Source organism: Nelusetta ayraudi, unplaced genomic scaffold (assembly GCF_046127955.1).
Source record: "Nelusetta ayraudi isolate G7.1 ecotype Tasmania unplaced genomic scaffold, CSIRO-AGI_Nayr_v1 ptg000063l, whole genome shotgun sequence".
Lineage (NCBI taxonomy): Eukaryota > Metazoa > Chordata > Actinopteri > Tetraodontiformes > Monacanthidae > Nelusetta > Nelusetta ayraudi.
This window is the reverse complement of record NW_027466113.1, coordinates 1,623,804-1,650,904: the sequence shown is the minus strand read 5'-3', so window position 1 is coordinate 1,650,904 and position 27,101 is coordinate 1,623,804. Positions and strand designations below refer to the sequence as shown.

At 42.2% G+C, this 27,101-nt stretch overlaps 2 protein-coding genes across 6 annotated transcripts in view; one reads left to right on the top strand and one right to left on the bottom strand.

Moving 5' to 3' along the window:
- Window positions 1–344: 344 nt before the first annotated feature.
- On the bottom strand, window positions 345–9,789 carry abhd5a (abhydrolase domain containing 5, lysophosphatidic acid acyltransferase a). 2 transcript variants are annotated; one of them, XM_076040796.1, is made up of 8 exons: window positions 9,671–9,789; window positions 7,772–7,852; window positions 6,730–6,815; window positions 6,130–6,505; window positions 4,267–4,421; window positions 3,558–3,669; window positions 3,280–3,466; window positions 345–2,367 (listed from the first exon to the last, which is right to left on the bottom strand). In XM_076040796.1, the coding sequence occupies exons 2-8, from the start codon at window positions 7,834–7,836 to the stop codon at window positions 2,278–2,280; spliced, it is 1,071 nt and encodes a 356-aa protein (XP_075896911.1). In that variant the 5' UTR covers window positions 7,837–7,852; window positions 9,671–9,789; the 3' UTR covers window positions 345–2,277. The 2 variants fall into 2 exon arrangements, with proteins under 2 accessions (XP_075896911.1, XP_075896910.1); XM_076040795.1 differs by lacking the exon at window positions 9,671–9,789 and adding an exon at window positions 8,224–8,331.
- ano10a (anoctamin 10a) overlaps window positions 8,454–27,101 on the top strand; it is a 29,578-nt gene continuing 10,930 nt past the window's right edge. Inside the window, exons 1-12 of one of the 4 annotated variants that reach the window (XM_076040794.1) lie at window positions 8,454–8,541; window positions 11,071–11,217; window positions 11,307–11,504; window positions 12,447–12,581; window positions 14,261–14,380; window positions 14,680–14,864; window positions 15,006–15,390; window positions 15,839–15,894; window positions 16,000–16,074; window positions 16,616–16,804; window positions 16,898–17,089; window positions 17,404–17,532. In XM_076040794.1, the coding sequence (XP_075896909.1) occupies window positions 11,082–11,217; window positions 11,307–11,504; window positions 12,447–12,581; window positions 14,261–14,380; window positions 14,680–14,864; window positions 15,006–15,390; window positions 15,839–15,894; window positions 16,000–16,074; window positions 16,616–16,804; window positions 16,898–17,089; window positions 17,404–17,532 (1,800 nt within the window). In that variant the 5' untranslated portion in view covers window positions 8,454–8,541; window positions 11,071–11,081. Of the gene's footprint in view, window positions 8,542–9,776; window positions 9,891–10,721; window positions 11,218–11,306; window positions 11,505–12,446; window positions 12,582–14,260; window positions 14,381–14,679; window positions 14,865–15,005; window positions 15,391–15,838; window positions 15,895–15,999; window positions 16,075–16,615; window positions 16,805–16,897; window positions 17,090–17,403; window positions 17,533–27,101 lie in introns of those variants that run through there. The other 3 variants (XM_076040793.1, XM_076040791.1, XM_076040792.1) reach the window with 3 other exon arrangements.

The following is a 27,101-nucleotide window of genomic DNA, read 5'->3' as shown; positions in this document are numbered from 1 at the left end:
TCCCTTTGCACGTGGACGAAGCGCGGGCTTCGGCGAAGCAAATGACTGGAGGAGCTCCACGTCTCCTAATCTACATATGAGTGCCCTCTCGTGGCAACCAGGGAAACTGCAGGGGGCATTTGCCGAGGACTTGGGGAGAGGAATCATTTCTCCCGGTGTGACAGATCTGACAGCTTTGAAATGATAAGGGGAGCTGTGGGGAAACATGTTAATTCATCTGGCTCCAATAGGATGAGGACGAGGGAGACGGAAGAGGTTGAATGAAAGAGCTGAGTTGAGTTTACAGGTTGAGCTCAGGTTGGACCTGCGGTAATCATGTTTAAGCTGGAACCATAATCAAAAGCGTTATTTGATAAATACTTTATTTATTTTACATTCGGCATCAGTATTGAAACACGGTTCCCTGCTACGGATCAGCTGATGATGATGATGATGATGATGATGATGATGATGATGATGATGTGCAGGCACGCATGTGAATCAGGTACATGATCCTTACTACGGCAATGTGACAACATTTCAACTGGGAGATCAGACTGCAAAAATTTGCAAGGTTGAGATATATTACATCCAAAGTAGCACCAGCAGGAGGTAGAGACGAAAAAGATCTCATCTGATCCTATCAATCTGTTTTATATTCTTTAAACTGAGCATATATGTTGTTCGACAAAAGTACAGGGTCAAGGACAAGAAGCCTTTGGGGGAAAAAAAGAAAGTAAAGAAAGAAGTCGATCCAATACTTCACATTTGAAAATTGCATTCTAAAAAAAAAAAAAAAGGTAAAATTATATCTGAAGATCAAAATAACAACAGCTATGGGATGTCAGAGAGTAATTCCACAGCTGCGACAGGGATTTTTTTTTTTAGGAAGCTTTGGGTTCAGGTTGATCTTAAAATAGGGTTTCCAGAGTAGACAACTGGGTAATACTGAGGTATCAAACGGATTGATCACATTTTAAATTAGAAATGACATATAAATCCCCAATGTTGAATGACTTAGCAATGATGATTTCTCTCTCTCTGAAATTCATGTTGACGTCACCGGCAGAACCCGCCAGCTTAACACATCTGTATTTGTGTGTTTGCATGGCCAGATTCCACCAGTGAAGCTCCCAGTGGGCCAACCTTCAGACTTCCACTGGAACACTGCACTGGGGGACTCGTCAACCCAGATGCTATTCACGTTGTCTGTCACTGTTTTACAGCGAAGGTGCTAAAAGTAATGTTGATTCTGTGGTGAACAATAAAAATCGATTTTTATGATAAAGTGGAAAAGTGCTTGTGGTTTGGTTCACCGTCAAACCCAAATCTTATTAAAAAATAATTATGTATAAACAGTGCTGCATTTTTAGGCAGAAAATGCAACAATCCCATAACAAAAAAAAATAAAATAAAATTTTACATTCGTCAACATTTACATTGATACTGTTATGATCAACCACTCTGAGCACACTGAGTATGTATAAAAAAAAAAAAAAAAAAGGTCAAGAGGCTGTTAACCACTTATGACTTATACGGCTAATGGCTTTGCAAAGAACAGGCACTACTGAAGATTTCAGACGAAATCTGTGGCTAATTCCTGGCACTGATACAGTGATGCACTGGCGAGCACAATTCCTGCTGGCGTCATCGTCATATGGTTTGAAAACCACAAGCCACGGCTTTAAATGGCGCGCAGGACGAGCCAGACACGTGATGCTGGAACTGGGTTGCTGCTGTATCCCATCATTTACGGGAAATGTTATCATGTGCATTTAAGAGTATTTTCTTATGACCTCTTCTATGTTTCTCTTATTATACAATCAAGCCAGATACTGTATGGTCAGTGGTACGTATTCTGAAACACTGAGGCCTTGTTTGGTTCTTCTGGCTTCTGAAGGAAAACTGAAGTGAAGTGAGGCAATCCAAAGAAAATACAGTCGCACTAACGGCTCAATCAACAGATTCCAAGGCTGCAGCACTTACTTCATGTATTTCGGGGCATGTGATTCAGCCGTGTGAGTCTTATTGCACAATTGTAGGAAAGGGTGTTAAAATGAGCACATGAGCCATAACGTCAGACTCAGAATCTGAATCAGTAGTCAAGTGGAATGACCAACATGTATAAATAAATCTTAGACACTCCCGTGTTACTATTCCTACTATTATTATAAGCGTGATTTTGAAAAGCACCTTCTATTTTTACCCCCTGTTTAGAGGAAGATGCACTTGAGTTCTCACATGAGCAAAAGGGCTGCGAGTTTTCTTCTCTTTTTTTTTCCATCCACTGGTCTGGTTTCAGTCCACTTTACTGCACGCTTCCAAAACCTTGTTGTTAAAGTCCTCTGGCTGGTCGGCGTAGACATAGTGTCCGGCTCCACGGATCGTCTGCAAGCGAGCATCAGACAGAATGAGGGTGGGGGGGTTGGGGGGGGGGTGTGATTAAAGCAGGATGCAATAAACAGAGGTCATAAATGGTTTCGTTTTTATCGCAGAGCACTCCTGGGTTTATTTCGTAGCCGATAAAAGATCTCGAGGACTTCGAAGAACATTTGCTTATAAAAATCTATCAAATATTGCTAATAAAATACATGCAAAACAAAAGCATAGTTTATCGCAGTAATACGTAGCAGAATCGTAACATGCGACGACTGCAGCTTCACAATAAAATAGGATGTGCGACGATACATTTTCCAGTGCAAAATTCCGTACTTGTGTTTGCTACAGGAGTTTGCTGGTGAACTGGTGCACAAGGAGCTCTACTTCATTTTGCGAAATCACTCAATTCTATCAGAAAAGGGTCTTCAAATCAAATTTTTGATGAACCTCCTAGATGACGACAAAAGCAAACGCAGGCTCGGTCGTCACTGCAGGTTTTTCTTAGCTTTTTTTTTTTTTATTGGTGTGGTGGATCACATTCTAAATCAAATGCAATCTGTGCCATCAGACTCGTGGGAATGAAGCTTTAATCTTTTTTAATGAGGCTTTAAACGACCTGCATGTACAGAAGAAGACGTGGCAGCACACTGTGTTCACGGAGATAAATATAGCTGCTACCCGTTTGCGTGTTTATCTTTTTTTTTTTTTTTTTTTTTTTTTAAGTTGTGCTATCAGAGCCAACAAAATTGTGAGGAAGTGAAAATAATAATAATTAAAAAAAAGTATTTCTCTACTGACTGAGTCCATAGCTGTTCTCTAGCATGCTTGTTTCATCAAATAGCATAAATATAAATTGATCTTTCTGCATCCAATGTTTAGCAGATTTTTTTTGGGGGGGTGGGGGAAATTCAGTGTACTTACAGTTATCCCCACATGAGAACGTGGCCTCAGCGCTCTGATGGTGCTCCCTGAGTTGCTGTCCACGCTGGACCGCGAGCCGTAGATGATGGTGATTGGGATCCCCTGCCGGAGCTGGTCCACCCTCTCCAGCATGGGCCTCTTGGCCCAGCCATAAGGCACGGTCATGTTCTTGAAAGCCGTTTCCCCGCTGTGACAATCGAGAGGAACAATTAACTCGGCAGCGGGAGGTGCAGCAAGCGCTGATGACAAGACACCGTTTAGAAGTGGCTGAATCAGACCTGGGGCTCTGCACGTTCATGTGGTAGATGTACTCCGACACTGTGTTGTCGCTGAACATGGATAAGAACTTTTGCTTGAAGTCTGGTCTCAGAGTCTGGACTAGAACGGGACCTGGATGGGTTGACAGTTGGAGGGATTAAAATGGGGGCTGCACATGTAAAAAGTAAATGTATGTGACAATCTTGTGAAAACACTAGGACAAGCACTACAAAGTCAAGGATTTTGACCTAAATTTGAACTTGCAGAACAGCAGAACCTCTGAGAGGAAGAGTGATAGATTTTTTTGGCATCCGATGGGCCAAAGGAAGATGATATTTCAGCTTTAGTGGGACCTTTGGTTTGCAAATGCGGGCTGGCGGGGAAGTTGAGAGAGTGCGGAGTAGGTGTGGACTGAATCTCACCTCGTCTTGACAGAGGACTGAGCACATTTTCATGCATTTTCATGTCTGTCTTTCTTTCACTTTTAAATAATCAACGGTTACGGCTGCCATATTTTTTTTATGTGCCTCATTTTTGGATGCCTCATTCAAATCTATTAGTCCATGAGTCATTTCCATCTAAAGAGAAAAAATATCACTGCCAACTTTAGCCGCCCTATCGTGCTGCTTTTCTTCCCCTACAGGAATTAATAAAATATCAACCTGGTGTTTAAGGTTGAAAGAACACTTTAGATGGTGTGAAAGTGGCAAAACCTGCAGCGTTACCCACCTATGGGTCCCACTAGTCTTAAACTAGCCAGGGGGTTAAAGGGACTGAAAAGGGCCCCCAACAGTTTGATCCACACTGGGATGGGACGATCTTCCACATCAGAGTCGGGGCGCTGAGGGAAACCCCAGGGCTCCACCAGCAGTATGTGCTTTACCCTGTGAGGGGGGAAAAAAATACAAAAACAAACAAGTGAAAAAAAACATTCATCAGTCCTTTGTGATTTTACGAGAAGAAATGCCAATAAAATATATATTTAAAGTCCTTAATTGAGTCCTGTATGCAAAATATGAAGCACGTAGTATTGAAAAAAAGATGCCATGTTTCGTCATAAACCTCAAGAGGATGAACTCTGGGTTCCGAAACGTTGAGTTTCTGGTTTCATCACAGCAGGTTTGAGTTGAGCAAATGACCTCTGAGTCTGTTCACTGAGTTACACACGTGCATCATGGCGATACAAAGCCCACATTAATGGAGCCCTGATGCCACAAATCACTTTAATTCACATTTAATCGTGAGCGTAATTTTCATCCACTCAAAACGCTGAATTTGAACACAAAAGACTTTTTTTTTGCATTCAGACACAACTCCACAGGTGAAAATTGGTTTTGGAAACAGCTTAAAATACAAAATATAAGAACATGATCTAAACTAAACATGATCTAAACTAAAATAAAGGCTCAGAATTGACATCAATATTAAGATATTCACATGTATAATCACATGGTAATAAAACAGTGTTGTCTGATCAAGTAGTCATTTGTAAATTCATAATTTTGCAGGGAATCTGCAACCCCTCGCAACAGGACACTGCACAAGAGGGCACGGCGTGTCCACCACAATCCAACCAGCGTTAATTTAATCCGACAGAGGGCAACACTGGGCAACAGTGCATTTTCAAGACGGCACCGATTGGAGGAGCGGTGGCACTTACGCACTTGAGTTTGCTTTGTTCAACCTTTTTTTTTTTTTTTTTTAATATCATAACTTTATTTTGATAAATCAAAGAAGGGGTCTGGTGCACCGGTTGCCAGCTAGCGAGCAAATATGTACAAAAACATTTCAAAACGAAGACCTGCCGACCGCAACCGGAGGTCCAACACAACGCACAGACAAATCTCTTCACGGCCTCCGGTGTGTTATCAATTACTCCACATTTTGAATGTGTGCCAGAAAAAGAAACACTGCCGTATCTTAAATTAGGACACTCGTCTCTCAACAAGAGCACGCTGTGTTGGAATTTAATGGCTATTTGTAAGAGAGAGATAATAATAAGCGGACAGGATAAGGGATAATTTAGCATTAGTGATGAAGGAGTGCGATAAGGGAACGGGGACGTTTTATCAGACGTCCCTCGGGGAGACTTTGGCAGTGGAGACACATCCAGAGGAAAAAGATTGGGGGAGAGATAGAGCGAGCTACGAGGATTAAGACTTGGAGGACGCCGCTGTACCTATAGGCCGTCAGCACCTAAAGCACAGGTATACTGCACTGTACTTTTATTTAATATAATCTTTAGTAATGCCATTCACTTCAGTTTGTCACTGTGTGTTTTGTTTTGTTGTTTTTTTTGTTTCTGTTTTATTGCTTTTAGTGTGCATGTTCTCTTTCAAGTCAGTCTGTTGTTTTGTCTTCCATGGTCTCTGCGTGGATGTATGTCAGTATTTCATCATATTTCTCCTCAGTTCTACTTCACTCTGTGTCTACACTACTACATCAAGCTGCCATGGGACAACTTGGGGAAACTACCAATGGGCTGTGATGGACCATATTTCCGTGTCTATTCAATATAAATTAATAATAATAATGATTAAAAAAAAAAAAACTAAAACTCTCATCAGTTCATAAATATTTTCTTTCACCTACCTGTCGGGGTATTTGATGGAGTATGAAACTGCCAGGTACCCTCCCAGATTGTGTCCCAGCAGTATCATGGACTCCAGACCTACTTTTGCCCTCCACTGCTCTATCGACTCCACAAACTGGTCCTCCGCCTCCTGGGCGTCAGTGGAGAACAGAGGCCTGCTGCTCTGTCCAAAGCCCAGCAGGTCCAGGGCGAAGACGGGCCGCTGCTGGGAGAGAGCGTCCAGGTTCTGGGCCCAGAGGCCCACGCCACCCCCAAACCCGTGCAGCAGAACCATGGGGGTTTTGTCCTTGACGTGCTCACTGCTGAAGGTCAAGGTCCATAGGCGGTTGCCATTGGAGATGGGGACATACTGCTTAGAGAAGGTGCTGTCTACGCCTGGAGACGCAGAAAACAAAATGTATGAAAAGGTCAAAAGAAATGTTACATTCCTCGAAAGAAATGATAAATATATGCGTGCGTTTTAAGACCAAAAATGCACAAAATTGAAATTAGCCAGATCATTCTGGCTTTAAAAAAAAAAAAATGCACTTGATCTCAGTTAACACACTATTTATCAGTCTACAATTGCAAAGCGACAAAGCACATTATTTGATTCTCACATCGCAGCATCATGTCCTCTGCATTCTGCAGCTGCAGCTGTGAGGTGGGACACCATGATGGCAGCCAGCTGGGGATCCAACACCACCTACACGTGGAAAATCACCAGCAGGTTTCACGAACATCAGTATTCGGGAAAGCACAGTGGAGACGGCGTCAATGCGACATGATCGCCTTCAGGAAAGGTTGGTTTAATTAGGAAGCAAAGCATCCACAGTACATATGTGTATATTTGAGAACACTGTATTTACTTTGTGATCAGGAAAAACAACAAAGAATAACATTTGACGTTGTAAGTGCAGCTAATTCACAAATAATAAACTTTTTTTTTTTTTTTTAATATTCTGATCCTTTCCTTCACAAGGGTTTGATTGACGTACTGTAATGTTTACTTTTTAAAAAAAACAAAAAAAAAAACAAGGCAATCATAATAAAAAATACAAACAAAACTGCACAAAAAAACATAGTAAACCAAATAAGAAGTGACTTAAAGCAAACAAATTTAGCATATTTGAAAAGGAGTAAGAGGAAGCAAAAAACTCTTGTAATGTGTATGTAATGTAATGTAATGCAGTCTCTATATTTATTACATTATTAACAAGTACGAGCTCCCTTGCAAGTCTCTCTCGAAGCACTGATGTCATATATTAGTAAAGCAGTGTATGACTACAAAAACATATAAACATAGTAAATGTAATGTGACAACACATTCTGCATATGCTTGCATTTCCATGTACAAGCATACACTGAATATACACAATTTATAGTATGATATTTACATAATATCCGTGTTAACCAAGTCAGCTATACTGTTCATCTTCGATCACATTAAGATGCGAGATTATTAGAATGGAGAACGACGAACACAAATGCTCTTTTGATGTGCCACAATCAGTAGTTAGTTTTGTTGTTGTTGTTGTTGTTGTTGTAAACCCATATGCTCAGGCAAGCACGAAATAACAAGTAAGTAATAATAAGTAATAACCTGTCAGGAGCTGAAGGTCTTGCAATGGGTACCTACGGTTTTACAATCAATCAACACACCTTATTGTGGTGTCCACGTAGCCCCGCACATTGCTGACCAAAGTAGGGACACCGACAACAGACATCACCCTCTGGACAACTCTGGAGCAAAAATGGAACAGAAACTTGAGTGAGGACAAAGAATCAGAGAGTGTCTGATAAGACAGTTCGTAAAGTAGGTAGGCATTTGACAAGTAAATACGTAAATAAATACATAAATAAGTAAATGAGTAGACAACGTGTGTGTTTTGTTTTGTTTTTTCTTCATCGCTGCAACCGTTTGCCAAGCGAGACATGTTGACAAGTTGTCATTCCTGGAGTTGCGGCGCGGCAACAACGCAAACAGTCTCTGAAGTGACACCAAGTTACAAATGCTGTTTATCCGGCGTACAATGGCGTACATGTTGTCATTTTTCAAGGGGTACGCACTGTCAAAGCAACACAACACAACCGTGAGCGTTGGCAAAACTCACCCTCCGCTCGCTCCAACTTCGAGCTCAGCCATACTGTTTAAAAAAAAAAAAAAAAAAGACACCTCCGAGAGCCCCTGCGGTCACGTGACCTCAGAACGGTTGACGTAGGGTCGGTAGTCATTGCGTGTTTGATTCGTTGCTTAAGACATCTCATTTGAGCGGTTCTTCCCTCGGCACCGCCGTCCCCGCCTTTCCTCGAGTCTCGGTAATACAATGCGAGCGCATCCAGCCACTGAGTGTGACGTAATGCGGAAGTAGTTCGCCTGTCACAGACCTAAACATTGCTACTCGGCAGAGAGGAAGCCTCTGGGTAAGCAAGTAGTTTATTACATGACTTGTGGTGGTGGTTGTCTCTTTGCAAACGCATTCTCTCGTGTCAAACGCTACTCAAGCTCAACTCAATGCTCCGGTTTGTCTTGACAGCATTTGGTGTCCACAGTTGCATCGCATGAAAGGAACGATTATTTAAACAACACCCTCAAGCTATAAATCAAAACTCTTCACAAACATTTAATCGCAGCTGAAAAGTAATTGGCATAAGTCTTGCAACAATACGCACGTGCTGGAATGTTTAAAGTTTAAACATTCCACAATGGGAAATGTTTAAACTTCCCCGATTCTGTCAAAAAGGCAAACGGTGTTAGCCTAATAAGTTAATTATACCACTGCTCATATTTTCCCTCTTGTTGTGCTCATGTTTATTTGTTTTTGTTTAGCCATTTTTTTAAGGACTGACAGTTGACAAAATAAATGAGGTAGCTAGTTTGAAAATGGACTGAAAGGGTGTAGACTGAAGCTAATTAATTTAGAGGATTGCTGTGATTAAATGTAATCCACCATAAAATAACATTTACACACATGTATGTATGTATGTATGTATGTATGTATGTATGTAACATTTTTTTTTTTTTATGACTGATAGGATTATTCTGGAGAGGTTTAGTCATATGTTTTTGTGGAAAATACTTAAGCTATACAGCTATGTTGATGGACCTACATTTTATTTTATCTTATTATTATTATTATTATTATTATTATTATTATTATTATTATTTAGCAGGCAGGCTAAGTATGACCTAATGCGGGAGGATGAATTTCATTGATTTTTTTTTTTTTTTTTTTTTTTTTATAAACTAACCCGACCTTTGCTCAGGACTTTATGCACTTTGAAATATATCTGTTGAGGGCCCTTGTTCAGCCATTTTATTATTATCATTTTGTAATTAGAAATATTTTAATAATAACAAAGGCAAAATATGTTCAACATAACTTTAAAGTAGCGTCATGGGAGTTGATAGATGACTTTCGAGTTGTCAGCATGGTTGGTCTGTGTTAAATATCAGGCTACTTGTTTGTTTACTTACAGTTACTTTCGCATAGAAGTGCATCGCCGTTGTGTTCATACAGAATAAAGTAGACAGACCGGCCTGTATGTACGTGTTCTTACCAACAAGACGGCAACGTGGGAGGGTGTGACAGCTGAAATTGGCCGCGTCGCTCCGTGACGTGGAACACAACCGAGGGCTGCGCCGAGTACAGCGGCCGGTCGGGCTTCACACAGCTGCGGTTTAAAATTAAATCTGACCGTCCGCAGATCCGCGGGGCCGAATCCCGCCCCCTCAGAGCTGGAACCGCGCCGCTCCCTGTACGGACCCCGACAGATCCCGGTGAGTCGACGCACTGACTGACTGACTGACCGACCGACTCGGCCCGACCACCACACCACACCCCACAAACCTCGGCTAGTTTCGCAGCTTCCTGGACCTCGGGGGGGAAAAAAACCCTTCACTGTCGTTTATTGAAACGCTGTCAAGTTTGTTCCCTCTGTGCGAGTGCGCGCGAAGTTGATCAGCTGTCTCTGTCAGTTGTCTGTCTGTCTGGGCTGCAGTCCCGCTAGTACAGTATGGAGAAAATATGGAGATCGTAGTTAGATCAGTGGTTAAAGGTAAGAGGATCACAGGATCACGTTGCTTTAAGTAAACACACACACAGTGAGGCGCGGCAGCTCTTCACACACCTTGTGGAATCCTGCCATCAGTCATTTTCGTCCGTTGGTTGTACAATGGCACTGGCAACACACAAAACAACAAACAAACAAACAAACAAAAAAAGGCGTTTTGGCGATTGTGCAATTTTTGTGTTTAAATTGTAAAATAATCACCCTGCACCAGATTTAAGTTTGGTATTTATCAAAAAACTATTTGGCAACCTAACATTTGAAAGCAGCTTTGATTTACTGCGTTTCTTATGACTGTTTTCAGTATTTTTGTTCGACACTATCATCAACAAGTACATTGTCTTTTGGATCCGCCTTTTGGGGATTTTTAAATGTAATTTAATTAAATTTTTATCTTATTTGTCATATCACCACCAACACATAAAAGGAAATTTAACAACAACAACAACAACAACAACAATAATAATAATAATAATAATAATAATAATGATAATAATAATGAATTAAGTCCTCTCTTCTGACATGAGATGACAAAAAGCAACAAAAGAAGATTGCTCTTATGTCTATGTTCCTAACTGCTTAAAGACAAAGAACATAAGGGGAAAAAAAAATACAAAATAGACAAAAAAAAAATGTTGTACCCAGTGTAACCCTCGTTTTAGAAAGTCCTTGTGGTAGCGGAAGTCTAAGCTAAGTATAAGCTTTGGCTAATGGCTCAGGGGTGTGATTGTGTTGAAGATGTAATTAGCATTGAAAACCAGTCTCGTTTGTCGTGTTGGACAAGAATTCAGTGATGGCCCATAGGGAGGCAAATAGGATCACTGGAGTACAAACGCACAAGAATGCTCCCCCTCATTCAGCGTCTCTTTACTTTTCTCCAGGTGCCCCAGGAGAGGAGAGGATGGCAGAGCAGGCAGTGGACAGCACTAGCGGCACCAGGTTCACTCCTCTGGTGGCGTTAGAGCTGGCATCAAACACTAAAGAGGAGGCCATTGTATGGCTTCTCAGCAGGATCAGAGACAAGCAGCAGAATGGAGGTGAGGGAATAGCCGTCGAAGCCGTTGCACTCACCGCGACTTGGTCCTTCTCGTTTGGGGTGTCTTCATTTTCGGCTGGCCTCTGTCAGGTGCTGATCTTCTGGTGGAACAGCTGGGCCCTGGAGCTGGAGATCAGAAGAAAGAAAACCCAAACGTGTTCCTCGTGGGGTCCACGTGGCAAAGGCTGCTCTCTGGCGCCGAGGACGTGGGGCTCTTCAAGGAGTACAATGACGGATCAATGAGAGGCTTCACTTGTGCCAACAAGCATAACTTCACTGACTTTAACGGTGAGGTGAACAGACAGACAGATGGACAGATAGATAGACATACAGACAGACAGACAGATATATAGATAGATAGATAGATAGATGTACTTTATTGTTTTGTATTTATTTTATCCCAAATTGGGAAATAGCAAATTCTGACCTTTCCACAGCAGGCAGCTCCATCTTCTCTTTAATATAATTTAGAAAATTATTGCATATTTAAAAAAAAAAAAGCCTCAACTAGAAAAAGTGTTTCTAGAGGGAAGGGGTTTGAAATAATAACTTGCCCACCTGCCTCTGACATCATATTAAAGTCGACTCAGTTGTATGTTTCACCTGTGTTGTTCTTAGTAGCGCAACCGAAGTAACAACGCAATATTGTTGTGTGTCCTTTTATTCACTCCTCTTTAGTTCCATTGCTGGGCTTTGCTGTTGTGTGAGTCCTGTGGCCCCCTTACCCTCTACAGTGATTGGATAATTGCTTTATCAGCCAAGAAATCACAATTTAATTGCACAGCGCTTCACCGAGTTAATCAAGTCTCCGGGTCCAGGCAAGAGGCCTGGCATCATTAAAGTTCAATAAGATATGATGTAACAGCACCTCCTATTAATTCAGAATCATCAAAATGTTTCAAAAAATGGAATATATTAGCAATAAATGTCTCTTACTGCCGCAGAATTGCAAAAATTCAGAGTTTTTTTTAATTATGTTACTGTGCTGGTCATATTCAATTATAGTAAGTTTTCCTTTCTTGTAGCTAAATTATAATTATAATTCCGAGTCTGACAAGCTACCTAAATGAGAAGTGCGGAGCATAAACTTAATTGTGATGTCAGAGCAAAGTCATGTTGTTCAACCCCCTGCAATACTGACCACTGTTTGAAACCCGTGACTTTGGGTGGTGGTTCAGCATCGCGGCCCACAGGTTTACTCTTTGCTTCTGATGTTGTTTCCCTCTACAGGAGAAGGGGAGGGCTTCCTTAGTATGGCAGAGTGTCAGTACATCGTCAAACACGAGTTGGATACATTGAGAGCGATAAAAGAGACTCATGTACCGGGACACACCAATGCCAAGCTCTACCCCGGCAAATCGATCGGTAAGTAGCAACGTTCCCGCAAGGTTTGTGGTCAATTTTAAGCAAACTTGAAGGTGTTTGAAGGAAGAAAATGAGTTGCAAAGATACCCGTCAGTCAGTCAATCAGTTATATTTGGTGATGACCTTGAAAAAGGATTTTCGTTTTGCATGTCTTTACTTTTTCTGTGCTTTTGCTCAAGAACTACGCAGATGATGGAAACGCGTCTCGCACAATTTCCATACATCCACAGCACCTCGTTGCCCAAACAGGCAAGAAAGCTGGAGCGAGCGTCTGTTTTTGCCGGCTAATTCTGTTAGCTGTTTCCGTTTCGGTGGTTCGAATTCACATTAAACACATCACGAGAACTCACTCAGTGACCTCACAGCTCCTCCGTCAGCCCTCTGGACCTCCATTTGTTGTACAAAACGAGCTGCTGTAACTGCACACCTGCAAATTGAACCGTTAATTCATCATGTGATTTTTTTTGTCTAATGGTTAATTCATGGAAATTGCCGTTTGTTACTGTGGCACGGCGCTCATCAAAATGTTGTAGTGTTTTATGCATAAAGTTTTTCTTTTGAACTGAATAATTACATGAATATGTATCGTCGCAAAAAGGGGAAAGAAAAGTTGTCTGCGCGCTGAATTTTTGAATTTTGATCTGATGAAGCCGAATCCAAAAAAAAGCATGTAGACACACACACACACACACACACACACACCTGCAGTACCTTTCACAACCAAAGAAAAACACTGTAAACAAGGGGTCCTTTTAAAGGACGGGTACAGTTATGAGATGACCCTTGAAACACTGTAAAATTGAAAAAATGAATCCACCTGCTTGTAGCAGACAAAAAAAAAATGCAAAGTCAAGCTTGACTCCTTGAAGCGATAGGGCTGCATTTTTACCGGCCTATGTCACATTTAACAACGTGCATGCATCCATACAGTTGTATTCTCAGGCTTTAGTAGTGTGAGAAATAGTTTGCAGACATGGCAGTCGGACTTTAAATGCAGCTCTCTCTCTCTCTTCTCTCCGCCTTCACGTCTCCTCCGGGGGGGCCCAAACTCTCACTGTCTGTGTGGCCGCGCGGTATGGAAACAATAAATATGCAAATGCGGAGAAATATTCCTAAAGCGAGATAAGGAAGCAATGAACTCGCAGCGCAGATAGGGCGTCGCTCTATTCAGCAGCCGTGTTTGACAAATCGTGTTAAAGCAGAATGTAATCATCTTCGACAAATGATGTACTCAAGAAATGGCAGATGAAATGATAGAGCTTTCATGTGCTTGTATTTAGTCACTCTGCTTGAGACAATGGGAATTACCGCTATAGACAGTGCATCGAGCACAATGGGCCGCCTCCCGCCTATTGTTTCCCCGTCCTTGCTCTAGAAAATTAAGCCGGCTGTTTATTTGGTTGGCACAGTTGGGTTGCAACGGACCGAGTCGAAGCGTAAAAAAAATCTGCAGCCCGGCTTCTTTTTTTTTTTTTTTTTTTTTTTTTCTTCATGTCACTCAAAAGTCGGGGGTTCTTTAACTTTGTTTCCAATAAATCTCTCTCTTTATTCACCACAACACTCCCTCAGTAGGACGCTGTGGTCCGATGATGGCTGTGGGTACACAGGTGGTGGCAGTATTTCGACAAAATGGGGGCGTCGCAAGAAGAAACGTGATGTTTTTTATGTCTGTCTTGCAGTTCGCAGACTGCAGTCCAAAGGGATCCTGATTCAAATGTTCCCTCTGCACCATCAGGATGAGCTGAAGAGACTCTCCTTTTCCTGGTACAAAAAGGTGAAGTTGTCCCTTCAGCCACTTGGTGAGTAACTCAAGTGTCTCGATGTTTTGCTGCAAGAACTCGAGATAAGCACATCTCACTCACACATACTGAGATATGTTGGACAACAGCCCAACGATATTATAATAATTTTCAGAATCGGACAAAGCTTTATTGCCAGATATGATTTTACACGTACATGGAATTAGTTTTGGTGATGTTGGCGCATGACAAGTCTTAGAAATGTAAAAGTAACTAATTTCGTGAGTTCTTCCACTAAGTGTTTTGACTGAAGTGCACACCCAGGACTTTTATATTGTAATACTCTCTGCTCTACTCAGATGCTATTCGCCACTACTTCGGCGAGGGTCAGGCCCTCTACTTTGGCTTCCTGGAGTACTTTACGTTTGCCCTGATACCTATGGCTGTCGTTGGCATCCCTTACTACACATTCGACTGGGAGGACTATGACAAATATGTCATGTTTGCTGTGTTCAACCTGGTGTGGTGCACCGTCATCCTGGAGGTGTGTACGAGTCAACCCAAGTGGAGCCGCTCTGTATTTTTACGTTAGAATAGATCTGAAAAATTTGAGATTGTGGCACGTCGACTTGACCGATGACAACTAAACAACCTCTCCTCCTCCTCCTCCCTCTCCTCCTCCCAGCTATGGAAGCGCTTCAGTGCGTCTCTGGCCTATCGCTGGGGCACGCTGAGCAGAAAGAAGGCCTTTGAAGAACCGCGCCCGGGCTTCCACGGGGTCCTCGGCTTCAACCCGGTGACGGGTCGCGAGGAGCCCCTCTACCCGAACACCAAGAGGCAGCTGCGCGTCTACCTGGTGTCCGTGCCCTTCGTCCTGCTCTGCCTCTACATCTCCCTCTACGGCATGATGATCTACTTCCAGATGGAGGGATGGGCGCTCTCGGTGCACGACGACAATCCAAACTTCTGGACGGGGATCCTCCTCTTCATCCCGAGCATCATCTACGCCGTGGTGATCGAGATCATGAACCTCGCCTACCGATACGTCGCAGAGTTCCTGACTGAGTGGGGTGAGTGGGGTGGCCTCGGGTGAACGCACTCCCAACTGTGCACGCACCACATCTGAAACCGGCTTTTGCGACCCGTTCTGAAAAAAAATAGCACGGTATCTTTTTTACTAGGGCTGTCCAACTGTTACGTTTTTTTAATTGCGATTAATCACAGAATGTTCATTTTGTTTATTTCGCATTTCAAGGCAGTTTTAAGCCCATAATGTAAAGTATTTCTTACCAGAAATTGACCAGATGGGCCAACTAAACTTAAAAAAAACTTAACGCGTTACGGATTGACAGCCCTGTTTTTTTTATTTAAAACATCTACTTTGATCTGCTCAAATCCATTTTGCTATTTTAAAAAATGAAATAATATCCACATCGAGTCACGCCACTGCGCAAAAGGCCTGACTCAGTTCTCTATCATGTGCCTCATGCTTTGGTTGTTTCCCCTTTGCTCATTTAGAAAATCACAGGCTTGAGTCTTCGTACCAGAATCACTTGGTGCTCAAAGTGTTGGTGGTGAGTACGAATCGCTGCCACCGTCTCTGCCAGCGCCACCGTTGAGCGATCAGAGTGCGTTTCGCTGTCTCACTGTCACTGTGTGGACTTTTTCTCTTTCCGCAGTTCAACTTCTTCAACTGTTTCGCCTCGCTGTTCTACATCGCCTTTGTCATGCAGGACATGGTGCTGCTCCGTCAGGTAAGTCAGGTCACGTCGCTGCGGCCTTTCGGGTCGTTCGCCCTCTGCGCTTTTCTCTCAAGCTTCCAGTTTTGCACTGTTTTTTTTTGTTTGCTGCCTTGTTAAATTGTCTTTTCTGCTGCTTTTTAATGATAAAAACTGTGGTTTGAGGTCATTATGTTCGTTTGAATTAGTCATTAAAACACTTTGCCGAGGAATTTACATGATTTTAATTCCTGATGAATGTTGGTGTAAAAAAAATAAAATAAAATTTACCTGAATATTTGTGTCATTATTATCGTTACCTTCAGTCCTTCACCTTCACTTCAAAGTGTTTTTCTTTCCTTTTCACACTGTCTGTGTTTCCTGTATTTCCATCATTGGAACTATACCCTCCATTCATCCCCTCATTTTTTCATTTCATTCCCTGTTATCTGTCTGTTTTTGTCTCACTTTATCACCTGCAGTTGTTTCCTTCATTTTATCGTCTTTCATTACTTCCGAAAGGCTCCATGAAAGCAATTTCCTTGACCAGGTATGACCCTTATTTTTTTGCGTCTAGAGTCTGGCCACCCTGTTGATTACCAGCCAGATCCTAAACCAGTTCATGGAGGCCTTCCTGCCTTACTGGCTGCAGAGGAGGCGCAACAAGAAGATGATCCGCAAAGTCCAGAAGACAAAGACTCTGCAGGACGTGGAGCTTCCCTTGGCCGACCAGGTCCGGCTGGAAGCTGACATGAGCACCTATCTGGTGAGTGCTTCCATTCACAGTGGTTCGTTACGCTACTGCAGCAGAGAAGTGAGCACCGTCATCATCATGCGCGTGCTCGTCGTCCTCAATCAGGGCACTTTTGACGACTACCTGGAGCTCTTCCTGCTGTTCGGCTACGTCAGTCTCTTCTCCTGCGTCTACCCGCTGGCCGCCGTGCTGGTCGTCCTCAACAACGTCACAGAGGTCTACTCGGACGCTTTCAAGATGTGTCGCGTGTTCAAGCGGCCTTTCTTGGAACCAGCGACCAACATCGGAGTCTGGCAGGTGAGACAAGCGCCTGGAAATCAGTTGCTTTTCTGGGTTTTTTTTTTCCCTGAAGGTAAATACAGCAGTCGATGAGTCAGTTAATAGTCTAATGGGAGGGGGGGTGGGGTGCAGCACACTTCATGCTCTACCTCAGTGTTTCTCAACTGGTGGGTCACGACCCAAAAGTGGGTCGTGGCTTCATGGGCATTTTCCCATTATTAAAAACAGAATATTGAGATATGTTTATTTAGAGAGCAAATGTTGGGCATTTATTGTGCAGAACACACAATTCAATTCAGTCATTTTAATAATTTTTGTGTCTCGGTCCTCAGCTCGCCTTCGAAGCCATGAGTGTGATTGCTGTTGTGACCAACTGTGCCCTGATTGGCCTGTCGCCACAAGTGAAGGACTACTTCTCCGAGTCGGAGACGCAGCTCATATTGTGGATAGTGGCCGTTGAGGTAACACACACACACACACACACACACACAAACTCACACAGTAAGACACTTTTGCATGTGTGATCTATACAAGGGGGCTTATTAGCAGAGGGGCGGTAGTTCTATGGTTTGCAAACACCATCTATGCTGCGCTTTTGTCTGTTATCTGCAAGGGATTTTGTGTGACTTGGCTTTTCTTGAGCCTGTGTGGTAAAGCCGTCGTATATCTTAAAACAAAAAAAAAAAACAACAAAAAAAAATATCCCAGACTATCCTGCTGCGATGTCACTTCTCCTCAGTACGGTTCTTCTCTGAACCCCTTTGCTTGCACTCTGCAGCTGGATAACCCGGTGTGCGTGAATACCAAGCGGGAACATGGTAGCGCCGTGATTGAATCAGGGCCGCAAGTAGAAAGGGCTTGTTTGTGACATGTTTGCTTCAAGCAGACAGTGATGGCTTCATTCAATTCCAAAGTGATTGGGGCATTTCACAGCAGACAGGAGAAGCCCAGAAATGCAAGTTAATCCAGTTATGTTTCAATCTTGGTTCTGTCCAGAGTTCCAGCACACACAGAGAGCTGCACTTCTTTTTAAATGAAGGCTTCTGCGTCTTTGTAGATGTCTAGTTTAAACTTGAGATGTAGTGTTAGATATGCATTTACAAATACACCTCTTCAGCTGTTCATGTATTATAACTTTTGTTTATTGTTTATATATATATATATATATATATATATATATATATATATATATGTATATATATATATATATATGTATATATATATATATATATATGTATATATATATATATATGTATATATATATGTATATATATATATGTATATATATATGTATATATATATATATATATATATATATATGTATATATATGTATATATATATATATATATGTATATATATATGTATATATATATATATATGTATATATATATGTATATATATATATATATATATATATATGTATATATATATATATATATATATTTATCTACCGGTATATATATTTGTTTTTCAAAATGATTGGAATCATGTCCAAGTGTGGCTGTGTGTTGCTCAGCTGTCATTGCCACCTTCCACATCACGGCTTCTGCCTCGCTAGAAGTGATATTGTTTTATTCCCAGCAGGATAATGAATTATGCTGGATTGTGTGGTATGTTTTTCTGGGATAAAGTTTAGAATCTGTTTAATTTTACATTTTTACAAAGAGTGACAGTCATAACATCCTCTGCTCCATCTGTATCGTCACGTTTGAAGAGCTACGGATGTTTTTTATTTTATTTTGAAGAAGTCTTGACTGCCGTAAAACGCTTGAAAGTGATTCTTCCAGCTTGTCTTTGACGCTTATCTGTGAGCTCTCTCTGTAACACGACTGCCTAACATGTGCAACAGCACCTCGGCCATAAAGTTAAAACACACATGGCGTTTGACCGCAATTCAGCTGATTGAGCTGTTTGCTCACTAGATGGAGCCAGAGTCCAGTCTAGCGCTAGCTAGCTAAAGACCAGGGCGACTGAACAAGGAAGATTTTGAGCGCTAACGATGTCAACACACACATTATTATCATTATTATTATTTTTTAATATATAACTATTTTTGTTGTTTTGGCCTTTTTGTGTACGTGTGTATTTATTTTAAACATATTTTTTATTATTATTATTATTATTATTATTATTTTATTTATTTTTTTTTTTTTGAAAACATTCTTTTTTTTTTTTTCTTTTGTGACGTTCCAGAAAGCGCACGTGCTCGGCTGCACTAGCTACACTCACACACCTCCTGCCTCAAGAGAAAAGGCTTAAAATAACCGCGCAAACAAAAATAGTAAAGCTGCTCTGAATTATGCAGCGCAAAGGGGTTTACTAAGGACATCCACTGACAATTTATTTGCCTTTTTGCAGCTTTAACGAGCTCCAGCGAGACTGCGCTTTACCTCTCCACTAATGTCTCAGTGCTGCGTTCAATGCTGCATTTTATCATGCAAAATCCCACCGCTGTTGCACAGGCAGAAACGATGTCACATTGATTTTTCCGCATGTATTATTTAACGAGCGGTCCGCGTACACACACAGAGCCGATTGATAAACCCTAGTAGTCATTATGAAAAAGCTGCATTTTCAATCCATTTCAGCAGCTGTCAGAATCAGCCTTTCATTTGGTCAAAGTTTGGGAAGAAATGCTATCAAGTTGTTACGAGAGACTCATTAAATACTTTAATTTCAATGTTAAGTCCTGTCGTACCGCCAGGGGATGTTCGCAAATAAGATGATACTTCATCTTAACCCCTCCTCTAATCCGGGGACTCTGGTGAGTCATGTCTGAGGAAATCCAAGACACGATGGAGTTCGAGAAACTTTCAGAACTGACCTTTAAGCAGAAGAGTCTGCGGTTCCGCTGCTTGTTGTGAAGAGCTCCGTGCGAACTGGGATGAGAAGCCAAGCGTTTTTTCCAAATGCGTCATCAGAGAAGCGACTAATAAACTGATTTAATGAAAACACAATGTACCGAAGCAAGGGAGACGATGATTCTAGAATACTAGACTAGGAGGAAAGTCTTGTTTCAATTAAATTAAGTGAGAAAAAGGAATGTTTCTTTTTTAATTTTCCACCTGAATGAAATCTGATCCATTCACACTAGAAAATATATAAGAAGTTCCAGAAAGTGTAAACGTGACAGGACTTCTTATTTTACTTCTTGACAGCATCAGTTAGTCCAGCTGATGATTTCCCTTTCCATAACTCGGGTCATTTTTTTTTTTGACTATTACATGAACTTGGGGAGGATTTATGAGCATGAATGTTTCTCATCCCAGTGTTTATGGCGACCTCCTGGCCATTCACAGCAAATCTAGCAAAGTGTGAGCTTGTACACAACGAATGTTGAAAACTTGTACAGCAAAATAATGTGCAATTCAATTGGCAGCCACAGCTGTATAGAGCAGTAGCAGTGATATGTCTTTTTTTTTCAGTCATATTGTTGTGTAGTGACCACTTTGCTACTTCACACGAGGTTACAGCACACACAAAAATACTCAAAATGTCTGTGGACAGACCCGACCTCAGCGGTTTTGCTTGAGAACGATAGAAACTAATTTTTCAAAATAGGAAGGAACTGAAGCGACTCCACCCTGAGTCACGCTGTCCTCACAAAACACTCATCTACCCAGTCAAGTCACAACACAATGCTCATGGGATGTGATGCACGCACTCTCACAAGAGCAGAGCCGCAGCTATAGATTTACTTCTTTTACGAATCAATTAATGTATTGATTATTGTCTTCCTTTCAAACAAATCGATATTAGAATATGTGGAAAAAAAACTAGTAAAGATGTGAAAAGACTTTGCTGAAAATGACAATGACTTGTCCTTTATTCCAGAACCAGCTGGAACAACAGCAACGATAAAAGTAAAATGATTGATTAAAAAACAAACAAAGCATCTGTCCATGTGCATCACAATGAGCGTCTGTGTGAAACCCAATTGCGGAACCAACGTTCAGCCGCAGGAAAATTAAGGGAACAAAGCTTTGATTCAGGAAAAGAGTAATGGACTTTTAATCGATTCGAGTCTATTAATCATTTCAGCTTCACACAATAGTTTGCCCTGTTTGTAATCCAGCTATGGGAACACTAACACGCTGCCTCAAATTACTCATTACAGACTGAAGGTCTTGTTCAATTTAATGAGTACATAACCAGTATCTCATTGAATAATTCTGCATTTATGCATTCTATATTAATCTTCATAAATTTAGGTTTTGAAATGTTGTTTTGTTTTGTTTTTTCTTTACATCTATAGTGCACGGTTTGTATTGTACAGAGGGGCAACTACACACTAAAAACTTATGTAACTAAATGATTAAGGTGGCGGTAAGTGTGGTGAGAACGTGGAAGTGTGAATGTTCTCGTGAACTGCAGCCATTGAGACGTAACTGGAGACTCGGGGCTCAGTGGCTGCCCCCGTTTCCTGCCAGGTGTCCTACTTTGCACCTGGACTTGGACTCGCACCGTCACAATATTGAGAAGGAGGCGCGGCTGAGAGCTTCCAGTCTATCCAATCAGGCTGTTCATTATTCTTAAAAAAAAATAAAAGGAATAGGAAAAATGGGAAAAACAAGTATTACACCCCTGGCCTGTTGTTTCCTCATCCAGCTTGGTCTTCTGAGACGTGCATGGCCGTGACTTTTAATAGAATTAGTGCGTGTGCTGGCCTTGGGAGTCTGGCTGTTTGATTTATACCCACTGCCCCACACCTGAATCAGGAAGGAGTTGAGGCTGCTGAGCTCGGGGAAAAACGACGGCAGCCAACAGCGCGTCGCTGCCTGTTACTCTCCTCCCCTCCCGCGCGGCCGCGTGCGCGAGCGATCCGTCAAGCTCTACAACGCCTGCTTTTGACCATATCAGTTCGAGCCGTCCAGGCCAGCGTTTTTTGTGTTCCTCCGCCTGTGATGGACGGAGGGCGAGGCGATGGAGATAAAGACCGAGTGATGGGAACGGAAGTAAGGCCTGCGAATGAAAGGAAAGTGAAAACTAGACGACAAGGAGGTGAAGGGGGTTGGTGGGCTGTGAGGAAGAGGAAGAGAGGAGAAGGGAAAGAGGAGTGGAGGGGGTGGTGGAGGTAGAGGAGGTGGAAGAGGAGAGCAGGGGAGGAGGAGGAGGAAAGGAGAAGGAGATGAGGTGAGAAGGTGGAGGAGAGGAGGTGGAAAATGAGGAGAGGAAGGGGGGAAGAGAGGAGGAGGAATAGAGGAGAAGGAGAAGAAGGAGGTGGATGGAGGAGGAGGAGGGAGAGGAGTGTTGTTGGAAGACATTAAAGGTGTGACGAGGGCGAGGAGAGGACGATGGGTTCCGACCAGAGGCAGCGACGGGAGCGTGTGTGTGTGTGTTTGTGTTTGACAAAACCTGTGTCGCCAGCTGATTGTGCACCCGAGCACGTTTCCCCCCGCTCTCACCAGCCAGCACGTTTGATAGAACGGAGCAGAGCGGGCCATTAAAGAGATGAGACGACATGAAAAATGAGAGCCGAGGTCTGATATTTTTCGCCACCCCCCTCCCCGTGCAGTGCATGTGCTGAAATAGGTGGCGCTCATTGACGCACCATCCAATATGTTGCCATTCTGGAATTGCTTTTTATCTGAAGTCGTTAACAGGACCCGGGGCTGCTCGTGTTTTCAGGAAAGGCAACTTGAACAGACTCAAGATTCGGCTGCGGGTGTTTTAGTTTGAAGTCGGTGGTTCCGAATTTTGGTTAGCCAAGTTCGCCAGTATGCTTTTTATCACTGTCGGACGAAAACAGTAATTTGGTTTTCTCGAGTGTCATGTAAACATAGCACAAGGTTTCTGCTCGCCTTCCATTTCAAAGTATCTGACCCACTCCATGGTAGACCCAAGACAAATAAGTTGTAACACCAGACTGTCGATGTAAATGTCTGTGTTGGTAGCTGCCATCTTGCTCCGCCATATTTCAGAGGGAGAAGCCTGATGTGGACAATCCAGCTGCCTAACAGCGCGTTTTCATATTTAGTGTGTTAATGCTGGCGTCTTCAAACGAACCAGCAAAGAAGGAGGTGGACGAGGTATCCAGGTTTGTGTGCACAGGCCACTGTAGCTCACTTGGCAAGCTCGGGAGGGGGAGGGAGAGTGGACGGCGCTGCAGTCTAAAACGTAACCACTTGATGTCGCTGTTTCTTTTTCATAATCTCCAAATACTACACATTTAACCTTTGTACGGCCTCCGCTGATGAATAGCACACTGGCTCACTTGGAAATGAGGTCCCGAATCCACAATTCTGAACGGCCCCTTTGAATCGTCCTTCTTTAAGTAGGGATGCGGATTCAACCAGTTGAGGGTTAAAGGGGAAAAAAATCTAATCACTCATCCCGTCTTATCGGCATTCTGGTTGTGGGGAAGGAGGGCAGGGGGGGGGGGGGGCAGTGCCTGGTCGCTTTCTTGCAGCACTGCAATGATACCTGGGTAATTACTGTATAGGGCTTACACACATCAGCGAGCAGTAACCAGGCAACCGGCTGGCCTGCTTTGCGAAGCAGACAGGGGCTTTCTTTGGGAGTCACGGGTCTGTCTGTTATAATCTACTCATTTCAGCCCAACACACTCTGAGCGGTCTGTGCCTCGCGACGCCCTTTTGAATTGAAGGGAGGCGCCGTCGAGTGCACCGAGCCGGGGATCTTTCATTTGATTTGCGATGGAAAAAGCCGACATCTGTAGCAATCAAAAGTGATCCGTGACCTCAAGAAAATAATAAACAGACTCAAATAGACGGCCCACGTGATTATACCGCATGTCTTGTCCATGGTCTTTTCATCCTTACAGACAGTCCAGCTTCTCCCATCAGTTGTAGTCGAACGTGAAATAATAACTGCTTGGGTGACTGGTCCAGTGATGTCACAAGTCTCTTGGACTAAACCTCTGCTCCTACACCTTCTACTCTCACACTAGACGTCCTCCTCCACTACATCCGGGGGGAAAAACCTTGTCTCTGCTCTTCCTCCAGGCCTCCTGCCTGCCAGTTCCAACCTCACCATCCTTCTAACTGATAGATTCATTCAATCTCCTCCGCACACGTCCAAACCACCTCAGTCTGGCCTCTCCTGCTTTATCTCCTAAACATCCAACGTTCTCTGTCCCTCCAAGGTCCTCAATCCTTCAGTTGTTCACCTTCTTCATCTCTACTGTGCAATCTTACTGTTCCACTTGGGTCACTCTCACCCGGTTTTGCAGTTTAATAAGATATGTGACTTATTCAGACTGAACATTAACAATGTGGATGATCCCTGATTTATGTTCTTTCTTTCTTTCTTTCTCTTTTAATGGAGTCTTTGCAAATGACCTAACGACGGGCAGAAGAAAGAGCACACAGTGATTGAAATCACCTTAACGTGTGCCATTTCTATGTGGGTTCGTCAGTGTGTCTGTTCCAAGGTTACTTCCAGTTGCTCTGCTCTGCACACAGAAATCTGATTAGACTCTTTTTTTTTTGCAGCTAACCAGATTAGCTTTCACCCTCTGGCAACAGCAAGAAGCATCAAATCTGGACTCACCAGTATACTGCCCAACACTTCAATAAGCATCCGGCTGACTACAGTCTGCCTATAACCAGTAATCTAATGCCTACTTCCGACTTCCTGCTTTATATTGGAAGCATGCATGCATGCACAAGCAGTTTTTGACTAAACAAGACTTTGAAACGTACTACTGTGGGACAGTGAGATATGCTCTCATCGCTGTGTTAAGTCACAAACTAGTGATCATATTAAATGTGTTTGATTTGACTGAAGGACCAAGATGTGCAAAAGACTCCTTTCATGGTGTGGTTTTGAGGTTTACGACCACCATACAACCAAAATCACGGGATCCTGCAGCAACTTTTTTGGAAATGTATTCTTTAGAATTACGACTTTGAAATCTTTGAATCTTGAAAATGGTTCTCTACTTTTATGTCTGTCTCACTGTAGTTTAATCATTACATTCAGTCACCACAAAAGGGTGTAAAAGGCTCAGATTTGCATTGGCGAAATTGGTTTGAATTACTTTAAAACGCCATTGAGACAAAGCACTGAAGAAACATGGAAGATTGCCAAGTCAAATGGGATTTACGTGCGTTTACGGAATGCACTGACATTTAATACTTGCAAACTCTCAAGGGTCAAAGTCTGCCATGTCGAGGAGAAAGGGCCATATTCCTGGCTGAAAAAAAACAAAAAAACAACAGCAAACGATCACATGTCCATCTCCAGCCAGAACAGGGCGTCCTTCCAATCTCAGGCTAACCTTGTGCTGCCGAGCACTCAGACATATAAATTAGGCTTGAACGGCATTAGTAATCAACTAAGAGCCAGAGAGTTTATTGTGCGCTTTCAATCAATATGACAAGTCACGAAGATCAGGGACTTCTTCCCCTGTTCTTCGTGTTAAGAAGCGAAGCCGACCAGAATAACCAAACATCTTGCTCTAAGTAACATTAAGCTTAGAATGTCGGCGCTCCTGCAAAAAATCCTTTGTACTCCAAAAATGTTCTCTTTCTCTTTTTACTTTTTCTTTTTAAAAGGAAAGGTTTAACATTACTGGAGTGATGCTAAGTGCCAAGCAGGGAAGCAATGGGGGGCATTTTTATGTCTTAAAAAAAAAATGTTGATTGTTTTTTTTTTTTTCTTTTTTGTAAAACTACAAAATTCAACAAAATAAATTATTTTACAATTTTTGTTTCTATTTTAAAATATATAGCAAACACATTTTCCTCTAGGGAATGAAGCAAAACTGAGACATAAATCCCCCTGACAACATTTACAGTCTTCTTGACCATGTGCCAATATAAAAAAAAATAAATAATTCACCAACTTGACCTTGTCCTCACTAATTAATCCAATTTTAATATAAAATAGATCCAGGCCCAGATACCCATATTCCCATGTAATGTCCTAGTAAACATGTAACCAGACTCAACAGCCACTCTTCATTAAAGCAGAGTGATAGGAAGCCTGGATGAGTCGACTGCTGTCCATGGTGCTGATGCAACTGCTGGACATGGCTTTTTCACTGACTTTCAAGACAGAGGAGGATCATTGTCTTATTGCAGTTAATCTTCTGTAATCAACTGACCATCCTGCAGCCAATAACATCAACTGCTGCCGCGAATAGGAGCATAAACACTGTTCAGTCCCTCTTAGTTTAGTCCCACTAAAAAAAAATCTATGGTATTGTATTCTATCAGGGGTGTTTCCTCTGCCCTCTTAACTTTACATGTGCAGGTTTTTGTTTTGTTACCAAACTTTGCCACAGTGCCGTCATAATACTGCTGCAGCACACACTGCACACGTGGAGAAGTTTAAAATGCAAAAAAAAAAAAGACTCTGTTAGATCGCACAGGGTGGCTGAATGCTAGCATGGCATGCCAGCGCCACCATTTATAAACGGCTGTTACGGTAAACCCTACTGTTGGCTGTTTTTGCAACATCATCGTCTTTGAAGTGTTTTAGTGCATGAAGAGCATTTTCCATTTATGCAATCCATCTGCTTTTGTTAACCAACAGACTTTTCAGCGCTGACTGGAAAGCAATGAGTGCAGCTTTGTTGGTTTCTCTTTTGTTTTTAGCGTTTTTGGGGGCAAGAGGAGAGCTGATGTGATAATAACGAATGAATTGACTTCAAACTTCAAGACATGAAAGATTATACACCTTTATTTATTTTTTATCAGCAAAGCCCCATTCTTTTTTTTCTTTTTTTTTACTTTGAACAAACACATGCTCTTTCTTTATACTGCTGCATGTCTGAATATTTCAGAAACATGTGATCTGCTCGGATTTGCACTCACAACCTTCTCTAAGGTTTGCAGAGAGTGGAGAGGAAATAACTAGTGAGCAGTTGTTTTCTGTGCAAAAAAAAAAAAAAAAAAAAAAAAATTCCTCTGTTGATGATGTTAGAGGACAATGCACACATTTGTTTGAGGTGCCCGAAAGGAAACATTATCTCAAAAACCACTTGTTTCAGTCCAGGTTTTCAGAAGACTGTAAACACACATCATGTTGAACACTGGAGCAGATGAGCTACTGCAGCAGCCG

Bases quoted from the DNA above. Each gene is read 5' to 3' on its own strand.
- abhd5a (XM_076040795.1), bottom strand. From the start codon at position 8,255: ATGGCTGAGCTCGAAGTTGGAGCGAGCGGAGG. The intron at 7,853-8,223 runs GTGAGTTTTGCC...TTTTTGCTCCAG, and splicing joins GAAGTTGGAGCGAGCGGAGG to AGTTGTCCAGAGGGTGATGT. The intron at 3,670-4,266 runs GTGGGTAACGCT...CAACCCATCCAG, and splicing joins AAGACTAGTGGGACCCATAG to GTCCCGTTCTAGTCCAGACT.